The sequence below is a fragment of the Prunus persica genome, chromosome G8 (assembly GCF_000346465.2).
Source record: "Prunus persica cultivar Lovell chromosome G8, Prunus_persica_NCBIv2, whole genome shotgun sequence".
NCBI classification, from domain to species: domain Eukaryota; kingdom Viridiplantae; phylum Streptophyta; class Magnoliopsida; order Rosales; family Rosaceae; genus Prunus; species Prunus persica.
The window spans coordinates 3773572-3790611 of record NC_034016.1 but is presented as its reverse complement, the minus strand read 5'-3'; the positions used below and the strand labels follow the sequence as shown (position 1 = coordinate 3790611).

The following is a 17040-nucleotide window of genomic DNA, read 5'->3' as shown; positions in this document are numbered from 1 at the left end:
GGAATTTTCTCATGTGCTTGTTTGATTTTTTTTTAATTTTTAATAACCACATTCTTGGTTCATAATGCAGCACACAAAATCTCAATTTTGGGTATTTTTGTTTATGTGTTTAGCAAATTCCACGATCGTTTATGGGTTTTCCAAGGGTTGCAATGGTTGTGATATTCTCTTATGGGACGGTGTTGCCGAGAGAGAGAGAGAGAGAGAGAGAGAGAAATGGTGCATGTGGGGAGGGTGGGATGCTGAGAGAAAAGAAAGGAAATTCGGTGATTGTGGGTGTTAGGTTGGGGGTAAGAGAGAAAAAAGGGAGGGAGTGGTGGGGCGGCGGGCTGCTAAGGGAGAAGAGAGGGAGTGGGAGGGAGAAAAGCCGTTCTCTCTTTTAGATTATGGTTAATTTCAATTTAGTATCCTGAACTTTTACCCTTAGGGCACGTTTGCTCCTGCACTCTCAATTTTAAGTAGATGAGGTAATAAGTGACTGAATAGGCCATGTATCATCTAGAAAATCTCTGACACCAAATTAATCAACCTTTCACCAATCTTCATCTGACTATACAAACTTCTCCATACCACTACATCTACGAGATTTATTTATTCTCTACTTATGATATAGCTATTCTAATCTCCTAAATGGTTATGGCAAACTCGAACCTTGTTTATCATATAACGCTATTCAAAATCCTCCTAAAAGTAGAACAAAAAGGAAAACCAATAAGAACAAGAGAATTAAAAGTTGAGAAATAGACTCATACTCATTATCATCCTTAAAAAACTATTTAAAACATATTACTCAAAATGGAGTAAAGTAAAACATATTCACACTGACATCCTCAACAATCTGTGCAAAACATTACATAATAAGTAGCAAGATAATAGTTTTAAAAGTGCGAGCAAATCAAACTAGCAAACAAAAATAATATAGTAACCATAATCATATTAATTTCCTATGCATACTTACTGTATAATATTTTTCCACTAGGGTTTTAACTCCCTATTAAGTGTGTTGTTAGGACGTTCTTTGATACTGTTGTGGTATAACAAGTCATGTACCTGATCAAATATTTCAAATTTCGATTAAGTTTAACTTTTCATTAGCTAGAAAGAGTCAGAATATAAAATATGCAACTTTGTGGTTGGACATTTAGTCCAAAACCAGCATCGTTACACACCCGCAATTTGGCCAACTTTCTTGCTCTTTTCGAATAGGTTGATAGATCTTTAATAATAAGTGTTCACAATGGTAACTTGGTGTGATGTCCCTCCATTCAAGTACATAATACCATAGAATATCTCAATCACGACCGTTAATCACAACAATCCCATCATACCATGGTGTTATCTTCATTTTTGCCTATACATCGGTTGATTTATTGTTCGATAAAAATGAAACAAGCCTTTTTACCGTCCCATTTTCTTTAAAAGACACACATGTTAGACAAAACAGTGTGTCACCCTTAAAATTAATCTTTATGTTCGCATCTACAAGTTCAAAAACATATTTCAAGTGAAAGTGTAGATCCAACAAAAGAGGAAACTTGAGTAGTTTCCCCACAAAAATGTCATAAATCAAAATCATCATTTGTTATCTTGTTAAAGAAATATATAAATTATAAACAATAATAAGTGACATGACGAGGCAATTTATCATCTAGAAAATCTCTAACACCAAATAAGTCAATCTTTGGCCAATCTTCATTCGACCATATAAACCCCTCTCTGCCACCAATATCTATTTCATTTACCGATTCTCTACCTATGATAAAAAGGTTCTCATCTCCTAAATTGTCATGGCAAACTCTAATCTCGTTTATGACCTAACAGTATTCAAAATCCCATGTAACCTTAAGAATATCTTAATCACGACCGTTAATCACCACAATCTCATCATAACATAAAATTATTTTCATTTTCGTCTACACATCACTTGAGTTATTCGAGAAAGGTGGAACGAGCCTCTTGTACCTCCCCAATTTCTTCAAGCGGCACTTATGTTAAGCATAAAAAGTGTCACCCTATCAATCTTTCTTTCTATTTGCCTCTCCAAGTTCATAAGCATACTTTAACCGAGACTGTGGCTCTAACAGAAGAGGAAGCTTGAGCAGTTTCTCTACAAAGACGTCATAATCAAAATAATCATTTATTATTTTGTAAAAGAAAAAAAAAAGTACATGAGGTAACAAGTGACGTGAAGAGACCATATATCATCTGGAAAATCTCTAAAACCAAATTAATCAACTTTTCGCCAATCTTCATCCGACAGTGCAAACTTCTCCATGCCACTATATCTACAAGATTTGCTAATTCTCTACTTATAATATAACAACACTAAAGAGAGACAAGTTTCTTCTCGAAAGTATGCTTCATCATCAACCGTCATTTCAATGACCCCATTTGGAACCGAAAACTTTGCAACATAATGGACAAACACATCAGCCGCTATCTTGGCATTCTCATGGACAAGGCTTAGAAAGCACGGACACAGCACCTCATTAACATAATGATCAACCGCCACTTCATTCTCACTAGTGACACGGTGGGTATGCATATTTCTTAAAACCCTCCGCAAATCCCAAGGATTATTTTCATATGTAGTATACTTATATATGCATACACTATCGCTTCATTACTCAAATAAGTTTAGAGAAATCATAAGAAAGTCCAATTCACTTTCACCCTAGTGTGCGCTCTGCAAACTCGAATCTCATTTATCATATAACAATATTCAAAATCCTCCTAGAAGTAGAACAAAAAAGGAAAACCAATAAGAACAAGAGAATTAAAACTAGAAAAATAGACTCATACTTATTATCATCCTCAACAACCTATTTAAAATACTTGATTAGATGTTTCAAATACTTTTCATTAGTTAGAAAAAGTCAGAACATAAAATATGTGACTTTGTTGTTGGACGTTTAGTCCAAAACCAGCATCGTTACACACCTGCAATTTGACCAACTTTCTCGCTCTTTCAATATAGGAGGATGAATCTTCTTTAATAAGTGTTCACAAAGGTAACTTGGTATGATGTCCCGCCATTCAAGTACATATTGCCATTGAATATCTCAATCATGACCGTTAATCACAACCTTAGTCTAAAATATCGATAATATCGACAAAATATTGAGGATATTATCGTTTTTTCTAGTTACGAATATTTCGGAACGTATCTATACACATATCCTCTAAATATCGATAATATCAAAAAATATAGATGTCGATAATTTCGGTCACACTTCAGCAATTTTTTGTCAAAATATCGCTGTAATATCGAAAATATCGAAAATATCAATGTAATAAAAAAAAGAAAGGAAAAAAACACAAAGCACACACACAAAGGGGATTCAAACCCCTAGCATTTCACTCTTCCAACGCCTTAACCACCATGTTCTTATTTTTTTGTGATAATATTCTAAAATATGCACATTTATATTGTTTTGTTTCCATGCAAGAATTAGATTTTCACATGAGAATGTGAGTCTTTGACCTTACCTTTTGAGATAGAATCGAGCGACTTATGGAAAGGATCTGAGGCCTAATCTTCAAATGATTTTCCTTATAGACAATGTCAACCAATCTGAGATCCATACAGGTGACATGTTAACAATTACATGCAAAACTATTTTGGAGATTTATCATTTGATGACTACTCCTCATAATACACTTACTCTACACATAAAGATGATGAAGATAGTGAAAAATTTGAATCTCATAAGAACTCTATGTGGTACTAAGTCACTCATGTATCTTACCATGCAATATATAAAATGTAAAATATAGTAGTAAATCATTATATATAAATGATTATGGTGTGTTTAATCTTCTTTCCTTAATTACTACATATTTTCTACACTCACAGTATTTGTCAGCTTGCTATATAATCAACTTAAATAAGTTAAACCCATCATGCAACACATTTCCTTCCTCTTTTTTTGTTGTTGTTGTGATAAACTAATTGATAATTGACTAAATAAACATCCTCCAAAGTTTTGATAAAAATTTCCAAGTTTTTCTTGCAATATCCATGGTTTTTATTCAATTTTTATCAATAACGATAATATCCCGATATTTCTATCGAAATTTTCATTTTTTTGGACTACCGATATTTCTGATACCATCGTTATTCTAGACCTTTCACAACAATCTCATCATACCACGGTTAATTTCCCCCGCTTCCCAAATCTCACTACACCTTTCCAAGGTGATAACTTCAAAAATACCCAGTCTCCAACTTCAAACTGAAGATCTTTTCTTCTATTGTCCGCATAGCTCTTTTGTCGGTCCTGGGCTGTCTTGAGTCGTTCTCTAATGATTTGCACTTGTTTCTTGGTCAGTTCAACATCCTCATATACGACCAATCTGTGTTCACCCACTTCATCCCAATAGAATGGAGTTCTTAATCGTATTTTCTTCGTTACAACTCCGATTCGAGCTCACTTCGTGTCTATGAACTCGTGTCGTCGTGCTCTACGCAACGGTGTATGTGAAATTGTCATATTCCTTTTCGGTCAAAAAGTCAACTTTGAGTTCATAATTTAATCCAAGGGCAAAATTGTCTTTTCGCATCATAAAGTACTAAGTAAATATGAATTTTAGGTTTGGGTCATTACAGTTATCTTCATATTTGCATACACATCGCTTGATTTGTTGTTCGAGAAATGTGAAATAAGCCTTTTTTCCGTCTCATTTACTTCAAGAGGCACACATGTATGACAAAATAGTGCGTCACCCTTAAAATCAATTTTCCGTTCGCATCTCCAAGTTCAAAAGCATATTTCAATCGAAAATGTGGATACAACAAAGAGGAAACTTGAGTAGTTACCCCGAAAAGACGTCATAAATCAAAATCATCATTTATTATCTTGTTAAAGAAATATATAAATTAGAAGCAGTAATAAGTGACGTGACGAGGCAATGTATCATCCAGAAAATCTCTAACACCAAATAAGTCAATCTTTTGCCAATCTTCATCCGACTATACAAACCTCTCTCTATCACCAATATCTATTACATTTACCGATTCTCTACGCATGATAAAAATGTTCTAATCTCGTAAATTGTCATGGCAAACTCCAATCTCGCTTATGACCTAACAATGTTCAAAATCCCTTGCAACCCTTAGAATATATTAATCACGACCGTTAATCACAGCAATCTCATCATAACATAAAGTTATCTTCATTTTCGTCTACACATCATTTGATTTGTTCGACAAAGGTGGAACGAGCCTCTTGTACATCCCAATTTCTTCAAGCGACACATATATTGGACATAAAAAGTGTGTCACCCTAAAAAAATTTCTTTCTATTTGACTCTCCAAGTTCATAAGTATATTCAACCGAGACTGTGGCTCCAACAGAAGAGGAAGCTTGAGTAGTTTCCACACAAAGATGTCATAATCAAAATAATCATTTATTATTTTGTAAAAGAAAAAAAAGTACAATAGGTAATAAGTGACGTGTAGAGGCCATGTATCATCTAGAAAATCTCTAAAACCAAATTAATCAAACTTTCGCCAATTTTCATCCGAACATACAAACTTCTCCATGCCACTACATCAATAAGATTTAATGATTCTCTACTTATGATAGAACAACACTTAGGAGAGACAAGTTTCTGTAAGAACTCTATTTGAGTTCACATCCATTTAGGAATCCAATCTGATCAGGGATACAAGAGAGAGATAAGCTGGGTATACACGGATAAGTATGATAGAGTTGAAGCTCTATCTCACTTGTGGAATATCTATTATATTAGGCTATGTATTCGGGAGGTGATAAGGATAAGCTTTAAGGATTCCTTTATGGGCTAGAAACCTCAAGGCTCTCACCTATAAAACTAAGGCTTGGGTCCCCACTCTCATGCACAGAAAACAGACTCATATTCCTACCCATATAGGAGAGATTTAGAGTGCATAGAGAGAGGAAGACCAAGGCCAGTTCGTGTGGTATTTGCTGTTGTTGCTGTGCTTGCTGTAATGGCTTCTCAAGGTTAGTGCTTATAGATTACATGTGAAATAGAACTAACATGTGGTATCAGAGCGGTCATATGCATCTATAGGTCTAAACAAGATAAAATTGAGAAGCATGCATATTTGTTCTGTGTTGATTTAAAATTGTTTCAGGCATGCCATATTGATAAATCAATCTTATATATTGTTTCGAGATCCTGGACTATGTTGTGCTGTTTGTTGTTTCAAAATTTGATAGAAATATGCTTAGGATAAAAGAGATCTTCCTTAATAAAATATGTTATAATTCTGCATAAAGAATAACATCCTATAAAGTGTTGCCATGTTTTGATAAAGAATATTTTGTTATTGCTCAGTCCACAGACGAGTATTAATTGATTGTTTCATATCATCTCAAAGTACTAATGGCAAAATTGTGTCACAGGGTACATCAGTTGATTTTCTCTGCTTACAAGTGTGAACTCCAATTGTTTGTACTCCATGATAGAACAAGAGAGTTCATTAGCTGTTGTGAGTGATCAAGCATCGCTGTCCACAGACAGTAAATTGTTTTTATAAAAGAAAATCACACAGTTCATGTTGCTGGACTTGTGAAGGAAATTAAAGGCATTTTGATATACTGTTCACAGATGTGTGTCATATGTACATAAAGTTTTTGGGGGTAAAGATTAATTGTATTGCAAAATTCTATGTTTTCAGTTGTGAATCCCTCTGCTATAAATTCAATTGAATCACTAATTGGTAGCAATTTTAAGAAGTGGAAGAGAGAATTAGAGATAGTTCTGGGTCTTCTAGATCACGACTTAGCATTGAGAGAAGAGAAACCCGAGGTCACTGCTAATAGCAATGCTGAACAGAAGCAGAAACTTGAGAAGTGGGAGAAATCAAATAGGATATGCCTACTTGTCATGAAGAAATCCATGACAGAAACTATTTGTGGGGGCATCACTGAATCTGAGAATGCTAAGGAATTTTTGGAGGCTATAGGACTGAAGTTTAAAGAATCCGAGAAGGCAGAAACTGGAACCTTGATGACTAAACTTGCAATCATGAAGTATGATGGTGTTGAGGACATGAGGGTTTATCTTTTGAGCATGACAGAAGTTGCAAGCAAGCTAAAAGCCCTTGAGATCCCTATAGCTGACCCTTTTCTAGTTCACCTTGCATTAAATTCTCTTCCTTCTCAGTTTGCTCAACTAAAGGTGATCTACAATGCTCAAAAGGACAAATGGAGCCTTAATGAATTGATTTCAGTTTGTGTTTAAGAAGAGGCAAGAATGAAGAAGGAGAAAGAAGTGAACACAGTCCATCTCACAACCAATGCTCCAAAAAGACACTATCCTAAGCCAAACTCATCTGCTGTTGCCAATAAGGACAACACTAAGGCTAACTCTCCACCCAAAGGTTCCAATGCTCTAGCTGTTAACAAAACCAATGTCTTTAAGTGCTATTTCTGTGAGAGGACAGGTCATCTTAAGAGGGAGTGTCATAAGTATAAGCGTTGGGTAGAGAAAAAGAAGACTAAGGGTAAATCAAATTCTGTTTCAGTTTGTTTCGAGTCTAGTTTTATCAATATACCTTCTAATTCTTAGTGGATTGATACTGGTTCATCAATCCACATTGCCAATTCTTTGTAGGACTTTATAAGCCAGAGCAAACTAAGTAGAGATCATGACCATGTCTTCGTAGGAAATGGCAAGAATGTGGCAGTTCTTGCTGTAGGATCAGTCCAACTTCAACTAGTTTCAGGATTTTCTTTAGTTTTAAAAGATGTTGCTTATGTACCTTCCATGAGAAGGAATTTGATTTCAGTTTCTAGATTGGTTAGGGAGAAATTTATTTTTGTTTTTTCTGAGGTAGGATTCATTTTGAATTTTAATAAAAGTGAAGTTGGCAATGGTATTTTAGTTGATGGTCTCTTTAAACTAAACTGTTCCAATTCAAACAATGTTTTTTCCATTGAATCCATAGGTTAAAAACGATCTCAAAACAATGAAAATTCAGCAAAGCTATGGCATAAAAGGCTAGGCCATGTGTCTAAGAAAAGAATGCAATACCTTGTGAAAGAACAAATCCTTCCTCCCTTAGATTTTTCAGATTTTGAAGAGTGCAATGAATGCATTAAAGGAAAAATGACTAACTCGAGAAAATTAGGTTCTACTCGAAGTCTGAATCTTCTTGAAATTATTCATACAGATATCTGTGGCCCATTCCCAATTCCAACCATAGAAGGTCATAGGTATTTCATCACCTTCATTGATGATTTCTCTAGGTTTTGTTACATCTATCTAATCTAGAACAAGTCTAGTGCTTTTGAAGTTTTTAAAATCTTCAAAACTGAAGTAGAAAATCAATTAGATTTAAAGATTAAAGTTCTAAGGTCAGATAGGTGTGGAGAGTATTATGGCAAGTATGATGAGCAAGGTAGGCATCCTTCACCATTGGCACGATTTCTACAGGATTGTGGAATTATTGCTCAATACACAAACCTTGGAACACCTCAAGAGAATGGAGTTTCAGAGAGAAGAAATAGAACTTTAAAGGACATGGTGAGAAGCATGATTTGCAACACTGATCTTCTAAAATTTTTGTGGGGTGTGCAATCAAAACTGCAAACTACATTCTAAATAGATGTCCAAGCAAGTAAGTTCCCAAGACTCCTTTCGAGTTGTGGAATAAGAGAAAACCTAGCCTTAATCACTTGCATGTTTGGGGTTGTAGAGCTGAAGCCAAAGTCTATAATCCTGAGCTTGCTAAACTTGATCCAAAAACAGTGAGCTGCAGATTCATTGGATATGCTGACAGATCAAAAGGTTTTCGATTCTATTGTCCTAATTACGTGAATAGAATTGTGGAGACAAGCAAGGCAAGGTTTATAGAGCATGATGACAATGAAGGAGTTAACAAAGACTTTGTCTTTGAGGAAGAAGGAGAAATAGGAGCTAAACCTGTAATTGTCACAAATCTAGTGTTACCTTTACCATTAAATCAAATGTCTTCTCAAACTAATGCATCAACTGAACCTGTGATTCATGACCAAGACATGGAGGATTTGAATGGGGAAGAGAATGAACCTGAGGCATTTGGGAACCAACAGTTGCCACAACAAGAGCTGAGAAGATCTACAAGGGATAGAAGACCAAATGTGCTGCCAGATTTTGTATAATTGAATGAAGCTGATTTTGAAGGTATTGAATTTGAGGATCCATCAAATTATAAACATGCTATGGCTACTGAATACTTTGAGAAGTGGATTGAAGCTATGCAATCTGAGTTGGAATCCATGCAAAGCAACAATGTGTGGGAGCTAGTTGAGCCAAGACAAGGAATTAAATCTATTGGTTGTAAATGGGTGTTCAAAACCAAGAAAGACTCTAAGGGTAACATTGAGAGACACAAAGCAAGGTTAGTGGCCAAGAGCTTCAGACAACAAGAAGGAGTAGACTACAATGAAACTTTCTCACCAGTTTCAACCAAGGATGCTTTTAGGATCATAATGGCACTTGTGGCTAATTTTGATTTGTTTTTACATCAAATGGATGTGAAAACAACTTTTCTCAATGGAGATTTGAGTGAAGAAATTTTCATGCTGCAACCTGAGGGTTTTATAGAAGAAGGCAGTGAGCATTTGGTATGTAAATTGAACAAATCAATTTATGGTTTGAAGCAAGCCTCTAAACAATGGTATCTCAAGTTTGACAAGATCATTACTTCAAATGGTTTTGTCGAAAACAGATTAGATGAGTGCATATACTTAAAATTCAGTAGGAGTAAATTCATTTTTCTAGTTCTTTATGTAGATGACATCTTGCATGCTAGTAGTGATGAAAGTCTTTTACATGAGACTAAGAGTTTTCTTTCCATGTGCTTTGAGATGAAGGACCTTGGAGAAGCATCATATGTATTAGGAATCGAAATCCACAGAGATAGAGAAAAAGGGCTGCTAGGTTTGTCTCAAAAGGCATATATTGAGAAGGTGTTGAAGAGATTTAACATGCTACAAAGTAATGGAGCTGAGGTCCCTGTTTCAAAGGGAGACAAACTAAGCAAAGAAGATTGTCCAAGGAATGATGTAGAAAGGACAGAAATGAAGGACAAATCATATGCTTCGGTAGTGGGCAGTATCATGTATGCACAAGTGTGCACACGACCTGATCTAGCATTTTCCATTAGTATATTAGGCAGGTATCAATCTGATCCGGGCATTGCACATTAGAAGGCTGCAAAGAAAGTGTTGAGGTATATGCAAAGAACAAAAGGACATATGTTAGTTTACAAAAGAACAGATAGCTTGGAGTTGGTTGGTTACACAGATTCAGATTTTTGCAGGATGCAAAGATACTTCCCAGTCGACTTCCAGTTTTGTGTTCATGATGGGAGGAGGTGCAGTTGCTTGGAAAAGTGCAAAACAACCATCTATAGCTACATCTACTATGTTTGCTGAGTACTTGGCGTGTTATGAAGCTCCTTCACATGCCATGTGGTTGAAGAATTTCATACAAGACCTAAAAGTAGTTGATTCTATAGAGAAACCTATTCAGCTGTTTTGTGACAATAAAGGAGCAGTGTTCTTTTGCAAGAACAATAAAAGGTCTGCTGGACTCAAGCATATGAAAGTGAAGTATTTGCTAGTAAGAGAAAAGGTTCGAGAGGGCTTAACCACTGTTGATTATATCAACACTACAGAAATGATAGCAGATCCCTTAAATAAAGCAATTCCAAACAATGCTTTTCATAAGCATGTGACCAATATAGGGTTACTGTCCAGTTTCGAAGATTCTTTGGTCTAGTGGGAGTTGATGACTTGTTTTCATTTCAGCTATTTTGTTTAAGTTTTGTTTGTTGTTTGAGCTGGTATTTTTGTTCTATCATCTAATTAAATTATTCTGGATATTTTGGATTCTTAAATGAATATTGATTCAGTTTCATTGATTTTGCAATATGATTACAGTTTACAGTTCAAGTTGTAAAACTATTTAAGCTACAGGTAAGATCATGTGTATAAATATATTGATCATAAAGGGGACCATTCGTGTGGTGAATGAATAACTTCAAAGATTAGATCATTCATCATATGATGTTAGACATAGCTTGTTGGTACTCTATGTGTATGTTACTGCTTGCTGTGATTATAGGTGGATGATACCATGTAATGGTTATCATGTCTGTAGTCCTTTAAGTTGGTAATATTTGACAATGAGTTTGATATAGATATTGTTATCAAGCTGTCTTTCCAAACTGTGCACATAAGGTTTTGATCCTTGATCTTTAAAGAAGAGTCTTAAATGGATGTTTTACTCAAGTGGGAGAATGTAAGAACTCTATTTGAGTTCACATCCATTTCAGAATCCAATCTGATTAGGGATACAAGGGAGAGATAAGCTTGGTATACACGGATAAGTATGATAGAGTTGAAGCTCTATCTCACTTGTGGAATATCTATTATATTAGGTTATGTATTCGGGAGGTGATAAGGATAAGCTTTAAGGATTCCTTGATGGGCTAGGAACCTCAAGGCTCTCACCTATAAAACTAAGGCTTGGGTCCCCACTCTCATGCACAGAAAACAGACTCATATTCCTACCCATATAGGAGAGATTTAGAGTGCATAGAGAGAGCAAGACCAAGGCCAGTCGTGTCGTATTTGCTGCTGTTGCTGTGCTTGCTCTAATGGCTTCTCAAGGTTAGTGCTTATAGATTACATGTGAAATAGAACTAACAGTTTCTTCTCAAAAGTATGCTTTATCATCAACTGTCATTTCAATAATCCCATTGGGAACCGAAAACTCTGCAACCTAATGGACAAACGCATCAGCCGCTATATTGGCATTCTCATGGACAAGGCTTAGAAAGCACAGACACAACACCTCATTAACATAATGATCAACTGCCAATTGATTCTCACTAGTGACACGGTGGGTATGCATATTTCTTAAAAACCTCAGCAAATCCCAATGATTATTTTCATATATAGTATACTTATTATATGCATACACTATCGCTTCATAAGTCAAATAAGTTTAGAGAAATCATAAGGAGGTCTAATACATTTTCACCATAGTATTCGCTTTGCAAAATCCAACCTCGTTTATCATCTAACAATATTCAAAATCCTCCTAGAAGTAGAACAAAAAAGGAAAACCAATAAGAACAAGAGAATTAAAAGTAGAGAAATAGACTCATACTCATTACCATATTCAACAACCTATTTAAAACCTTACCCAAAATGGAGTAAAGGAAAACATATTCATACTGACATCCTCAACAACCTATGCAAAACACTACTCAATAGGTAGAAAGTTAATAGTTTTAAAAGTGCGAGCAAATCAAACTAGCGAACAAAAATATTGTAGTAACAATAATCATATTAATTTCCTATGCATATTTACTGTATATTATTTTTCTACTAGGATTTTAACTCCCTATTAAGTGTATTGTTAGGAAGTTCTTTGATACAGTTGTGGTATAACAGGTCATATACTTGATCAAATATTTCAAATTTCGATTAAGTTTAACTTTTCATTAGTTAGAAAGAATAGAAGAATGAATTTTCTCTAATAAGTGTTCATAAAGGTAACTTGGTGTGATATCCCGCCATTCAAGTACATAATGCTGTTGAATATCTCAATCATAACCGTTAATCACAACAATCTCATCATACCATGGTGTTATCTTCATTTTTGCCTACACATCGCTTGATTTGTTGTTCGAGAAATGTGAAATAAGTTTTTTTTAACGTCACTCTTAAAATCAATTTTTCTATTCGCATTTCCAAGTTCAAAAGAACATTTCAATTGAAATTGTGGATCCAACAAAGGAGAAACTTGAGTAGTTTCCTCAAAAAGGCGTCATAAATCAAAATCATCATTTATTATCTTGTTAAAGAAATATATAAATTAGAAGCAGTAATAAGTGACGCGACGAGGCAATGTATCATTCAGAAAATCTCTAACACCAAATTAATCAACCTCTCGCCAATTTTCATCCGACCACACAAACTTTTCCATGTCACTTCATCATCAACCTTCATTTCAATGAGCCCATTGGGAACCGAAAACTCTGCAACTTAATGGACAAATGCATCAGCCGCTATATTGGCATTCTCATGGACAAGGCTTAAGAAGCCTGGACACAGCACCTCATTAACATAATGATCAACCGCCACTTCATTCTCACTGGTGACACGGTAGGTATGCTTATTTCTTAAAAACCTCACAAAATCTCAAGGATTATTTTTATATGTAGTATACTTATTATATGCATACATTATCACTTCATAACTCAAATAAGTTTAGAGAAATCATAAGGAGGTCCAGTACACTTTCACCCTAGTATTGGCTCTGCAGACTTGAGCATCTTGTACCTCCCCAATTTCTTCAAGCAGCACATATATTGAACATAAAAAGTGTCACCCTAATCAATCTTTCTTTCTATTTGCCTCTCCAAGTTCATAAACATACTTCAACCGAGACTGTAGCTCCAACAGAAGAGGAAGCTTAAGTAGTTTCCCCACAAAGACGTCATAATCAAAATAATCATTTATTATTTTGTAAAAGAAAATGAAATAGTAAATGAGGTAACAAGTGACGTGAAGAGGCCATGTATCATCTAGAAAATCTCTAATACCAAATTAATCAATATTTTCGCCATTTTTCATTCGACTATGCAAACTTCTCCCTGCCACATCTATGAGATTTATTGACTCTCTACTTATGACATAATTGTTCTAATAACTTAAATTGTTATGGCAAACTTGAACCTCTTTTATCATCTAACAATATTCGAAATCCTCCTATAAGTACAACAAAAAAGAAAAACCAATAAGAACAAAAGAATTAAAAGTAGAGAAATAGACTCATACTTATTACCATCCTCAACAACCTATTTAAAATTTTACACAAAATGGAGTAAAGTAAAATATATTAACACTGACATCTTCAACAATCTATTCAAAACGCTACTAAATAGGTAGCAAGATAATAGTTTTAAAAATGCGAGCAAATCAAACTAGAGAACAAAAATAATGTAATAACAATAATCATATTAATTTCCTATACATACTTACTGTATATTATTTTTCCACTAGGATTTTAACTCCCTATCAAGTGTGTTGTTAGGAAGTTTTTTGATACAGTTGTGGTATAACAAATTATGTATTTGATCAGATATTTTAAATTTCGATTAAGTTTAACTTTTCATTAGTTAGAAAAAGTTAGAACATAAAATATGCGACTTTGTGGTTGGACATTTAGTCCAAAACCAGCATCATTACAAACCGCAATTTAGCCAACTTTCTCTCTCTTTTCGAATAAGAGGATGAATTTTCTCTAATAAGTGTTCACAAAGGTAACTTGGTGTTATGTCCCACCATTTAAGTACATAATGCCATTGAATATCTCAATCATGATCGTTAATCACAACAATCTCATCATACTATGGTGTTATCTTCATTTTTGCCTACACATCACTTGATTTGTTGTTCGAGAAAGGTGAAATAAGCCTTTTTTACGGTCCCATTTTCTTCAAGAGGCATACTGTTAGACAAAACAGTGCGTCACCCTTAAAATCAATCTTTCTGTTCGCATCTCCAAGTTCAAAAGCACATTTCAATTGAAAGTGTGGATCCAACAAAGAGGAAACTTGAGTAGTTTCCCCGAAAAAACTTCATAAATCAAAATCATCATTCATTATCTTGTTAAAGAAATATGTAAATTACAAGTAGTAATAAGTGACGTGACGAGGTAGTGTATCATCTAGAAAATCTTTAACACCAAATAAATCAATCTTTGGTCAATCTTCATCCGACCATACAAATCTCTCTCTACCGTCAATATCTATTACATTTACCGATTCTTTACGCATGATAAAAATGTTCTGATCTCCTAAATTATCATGGCAAATTCTAATCTCGTTTATGACCTAACAGTATTCAAAATCCCTTGCAACCCTTAGAATATCTTAATCACGACCGTTAATCAACCTTGTATCATCTATGGTTTTAACTCCCTAGAAATTATTATACAGTAACCATGTTGTTAGTATGAAAATTGTATTGTAATTTCCTAGACTCTAGCATAGGTTGGGAATTAGTGTGTGAACATGTTTTACTAGAAGCTTTGACGCAACACATTCATTTTGGATGTTTGAAGTATAACGTGATCGATATGAGAAACTGAGTTAAGGTAAATCATGACATAATCATGCATTCATTATAGGATTCCTAGTTGGAGTTATTTTCAATCAAGTATTTTAATGTTAATCCTATTTTTAATAGGATTAGATTTTATATCTTGAGATTACTTTCCTAGTTAAACTCTATTTTGATTTAAGTTAAAAGATTATGTTTTCATCATTTTGGTCTTGGAAAGTTTGTTTCAATTAATATTCTATTTGGCTTCGTTGTTTACATGTTGATATACATTGTTTCATTGGATAACAATTGATGGTTGGAAAACCATTTTTTATACTATAGAACATGACGAAACCATATAGGATTCCAAGACTATCAAATTGAATGCATGGCAAGACTTTGAGTTGAGGCTGTGGGCCTTCACATGATTGTGAAGAATAGGTTTTGTATAAATCATTGTGTGCATCTCTTTTATCAGACACAGCTTTCCCATATTTTGTTCAAGTATCTAAAATTCTTAAGAAAGTTACTGTGCATATATTTGAGATAAATCATCAAAGTGTTCCATGTTTACTTGGTAATTTATCAAACACTTTAATCATTCATATTGTATTCATATGCATGTCGGTAACTCATACGGTTGAGGGCACCAAGACTGTGGTGGCGGTTTTTCTCTGGCGAGCTTGAAGTAATCGTGGTTAGTATTGCGTTCAACATAAGGAGTGTCGAAGATCATCCCGTGACAGAAGTTGAGTTATGAAGAAGTCTGTAAACATTATCTAGAATGAGTTTAGGATAAGTGTGTGAGTACTTCTTGTAATCATCGTTCTATAGTGGATTTGAGTTGGACTGAGGAGTCCCGTGAATTTTCCCTAGAGGTGGGGTTTTACCACGTAAAATAATTCTCTGCATGTTTTTTTATTTTATGCTCAGCACGTTTCAGGATTGATAAGCCATATCAATCCTGCTACCGAAGTTTATTTTTACTTATTTGATTATAATCTTAAATTGGCCTATTCACCCTCCTCTAGGCATTTTTAGTCATCCTACAGGTATTATCACATGTATCATCTCGAACCATACAAACTTCTCCATGCTACTACATCTACGAGATTTACTGATTCTCTACTTATGATATAACAAGACTAAAGAGAGACAAGTTTCTTCTCGAAAGTATGCTTCATCATCAACTGTCATTTCAATGACCTCATTGGGAACCGAAAACTCTGCAACCTAATGGACAAACGCATCAGCCGCTATTTTGGCACTCATGGACAAGGCTTAGGAAGCCCGGACACAACACCTCATTAACATAATGATCAACCACTACTTCATTCTCACTAGTGACACGATGGGTATGCATAGTTCTTAAAAACCTCAGCAAATCCCAAGGATTATTTTCATATGTAGTATATTTATTATATGCATACACTATCGCTTCATAACTCAAATAAGTTTAGAGAAATCATAAGAAGGTCCAATACATTTTCACCCTAGTATTCGCTTTGCAAACTCGAACCTCGTTTATCATCTAACAATATTCAAAATCCTCCTAGAAGTAGAATAAAAAAGGAAAACCAATAAGAACAATAGAATTAAAGGTTGGACATTTAGTTCAAAACCAGCATTGCTACATACTCAGAATTTGATCAACTGTCAAACTCTTTTCGAATAGGAGGATGGATCTTCTCTAATTAATGTCACAAAGGTAACTTTGTGTGATAACCCTCCATTCAAGTACATTATGTCTTAGAATATCTTAATCACGACCGTTAATCATAGAAATCTCATCATAACATGATGTTATTTTCATTTTCGTCTGCACATCACTTGATTTGTTCTAGAAATGTGAAACGAGCCTTTTGTACCTTCAAGTTCCAACTTCAAAAGAAAAAAAAAAAGGGTTAGTCTCTCTCTTCCTCTGTGAGTCCCAAAGGAAAAC

At 34.6% G+C, this 17040-nt stretch overlaps 1 protein-coding gene across 1 annotated transcript; it reads left to right on the top strand.

Annotated features, from left to right (window-relative positions):
• LOC109950784 lies at positions 6449–7233 on the top strand. Its single transcript, XM_020570902.1, has 2 exons — positions 6449–6509; positions 6668–7233. The coding sequence occupies exons 1-2, from the start codon at positions 6449–6451 to the stop codon at positions 7231–7233; spliced, it is 627 nt and encodes a 208-aa protein (XP_020426491.1).

Excerpts from the sequence above, each read along its gene's own strand:
- LOC109950784 (XM_020570902.1), top strand. The coding sequence starts at position 6,449 with ATGATAGAACAAGAGAGTTCATTAGCTGTTGTGAGTGATCAAGCATCG. Across the intron at positions 6,510-6,667 it reads AGCATCGCTGTCCACAGACA|TTGTGAATCCCTCTGCTATA; the intron begins GTAAATTGTTTT and ends CTATGTTTTCAG.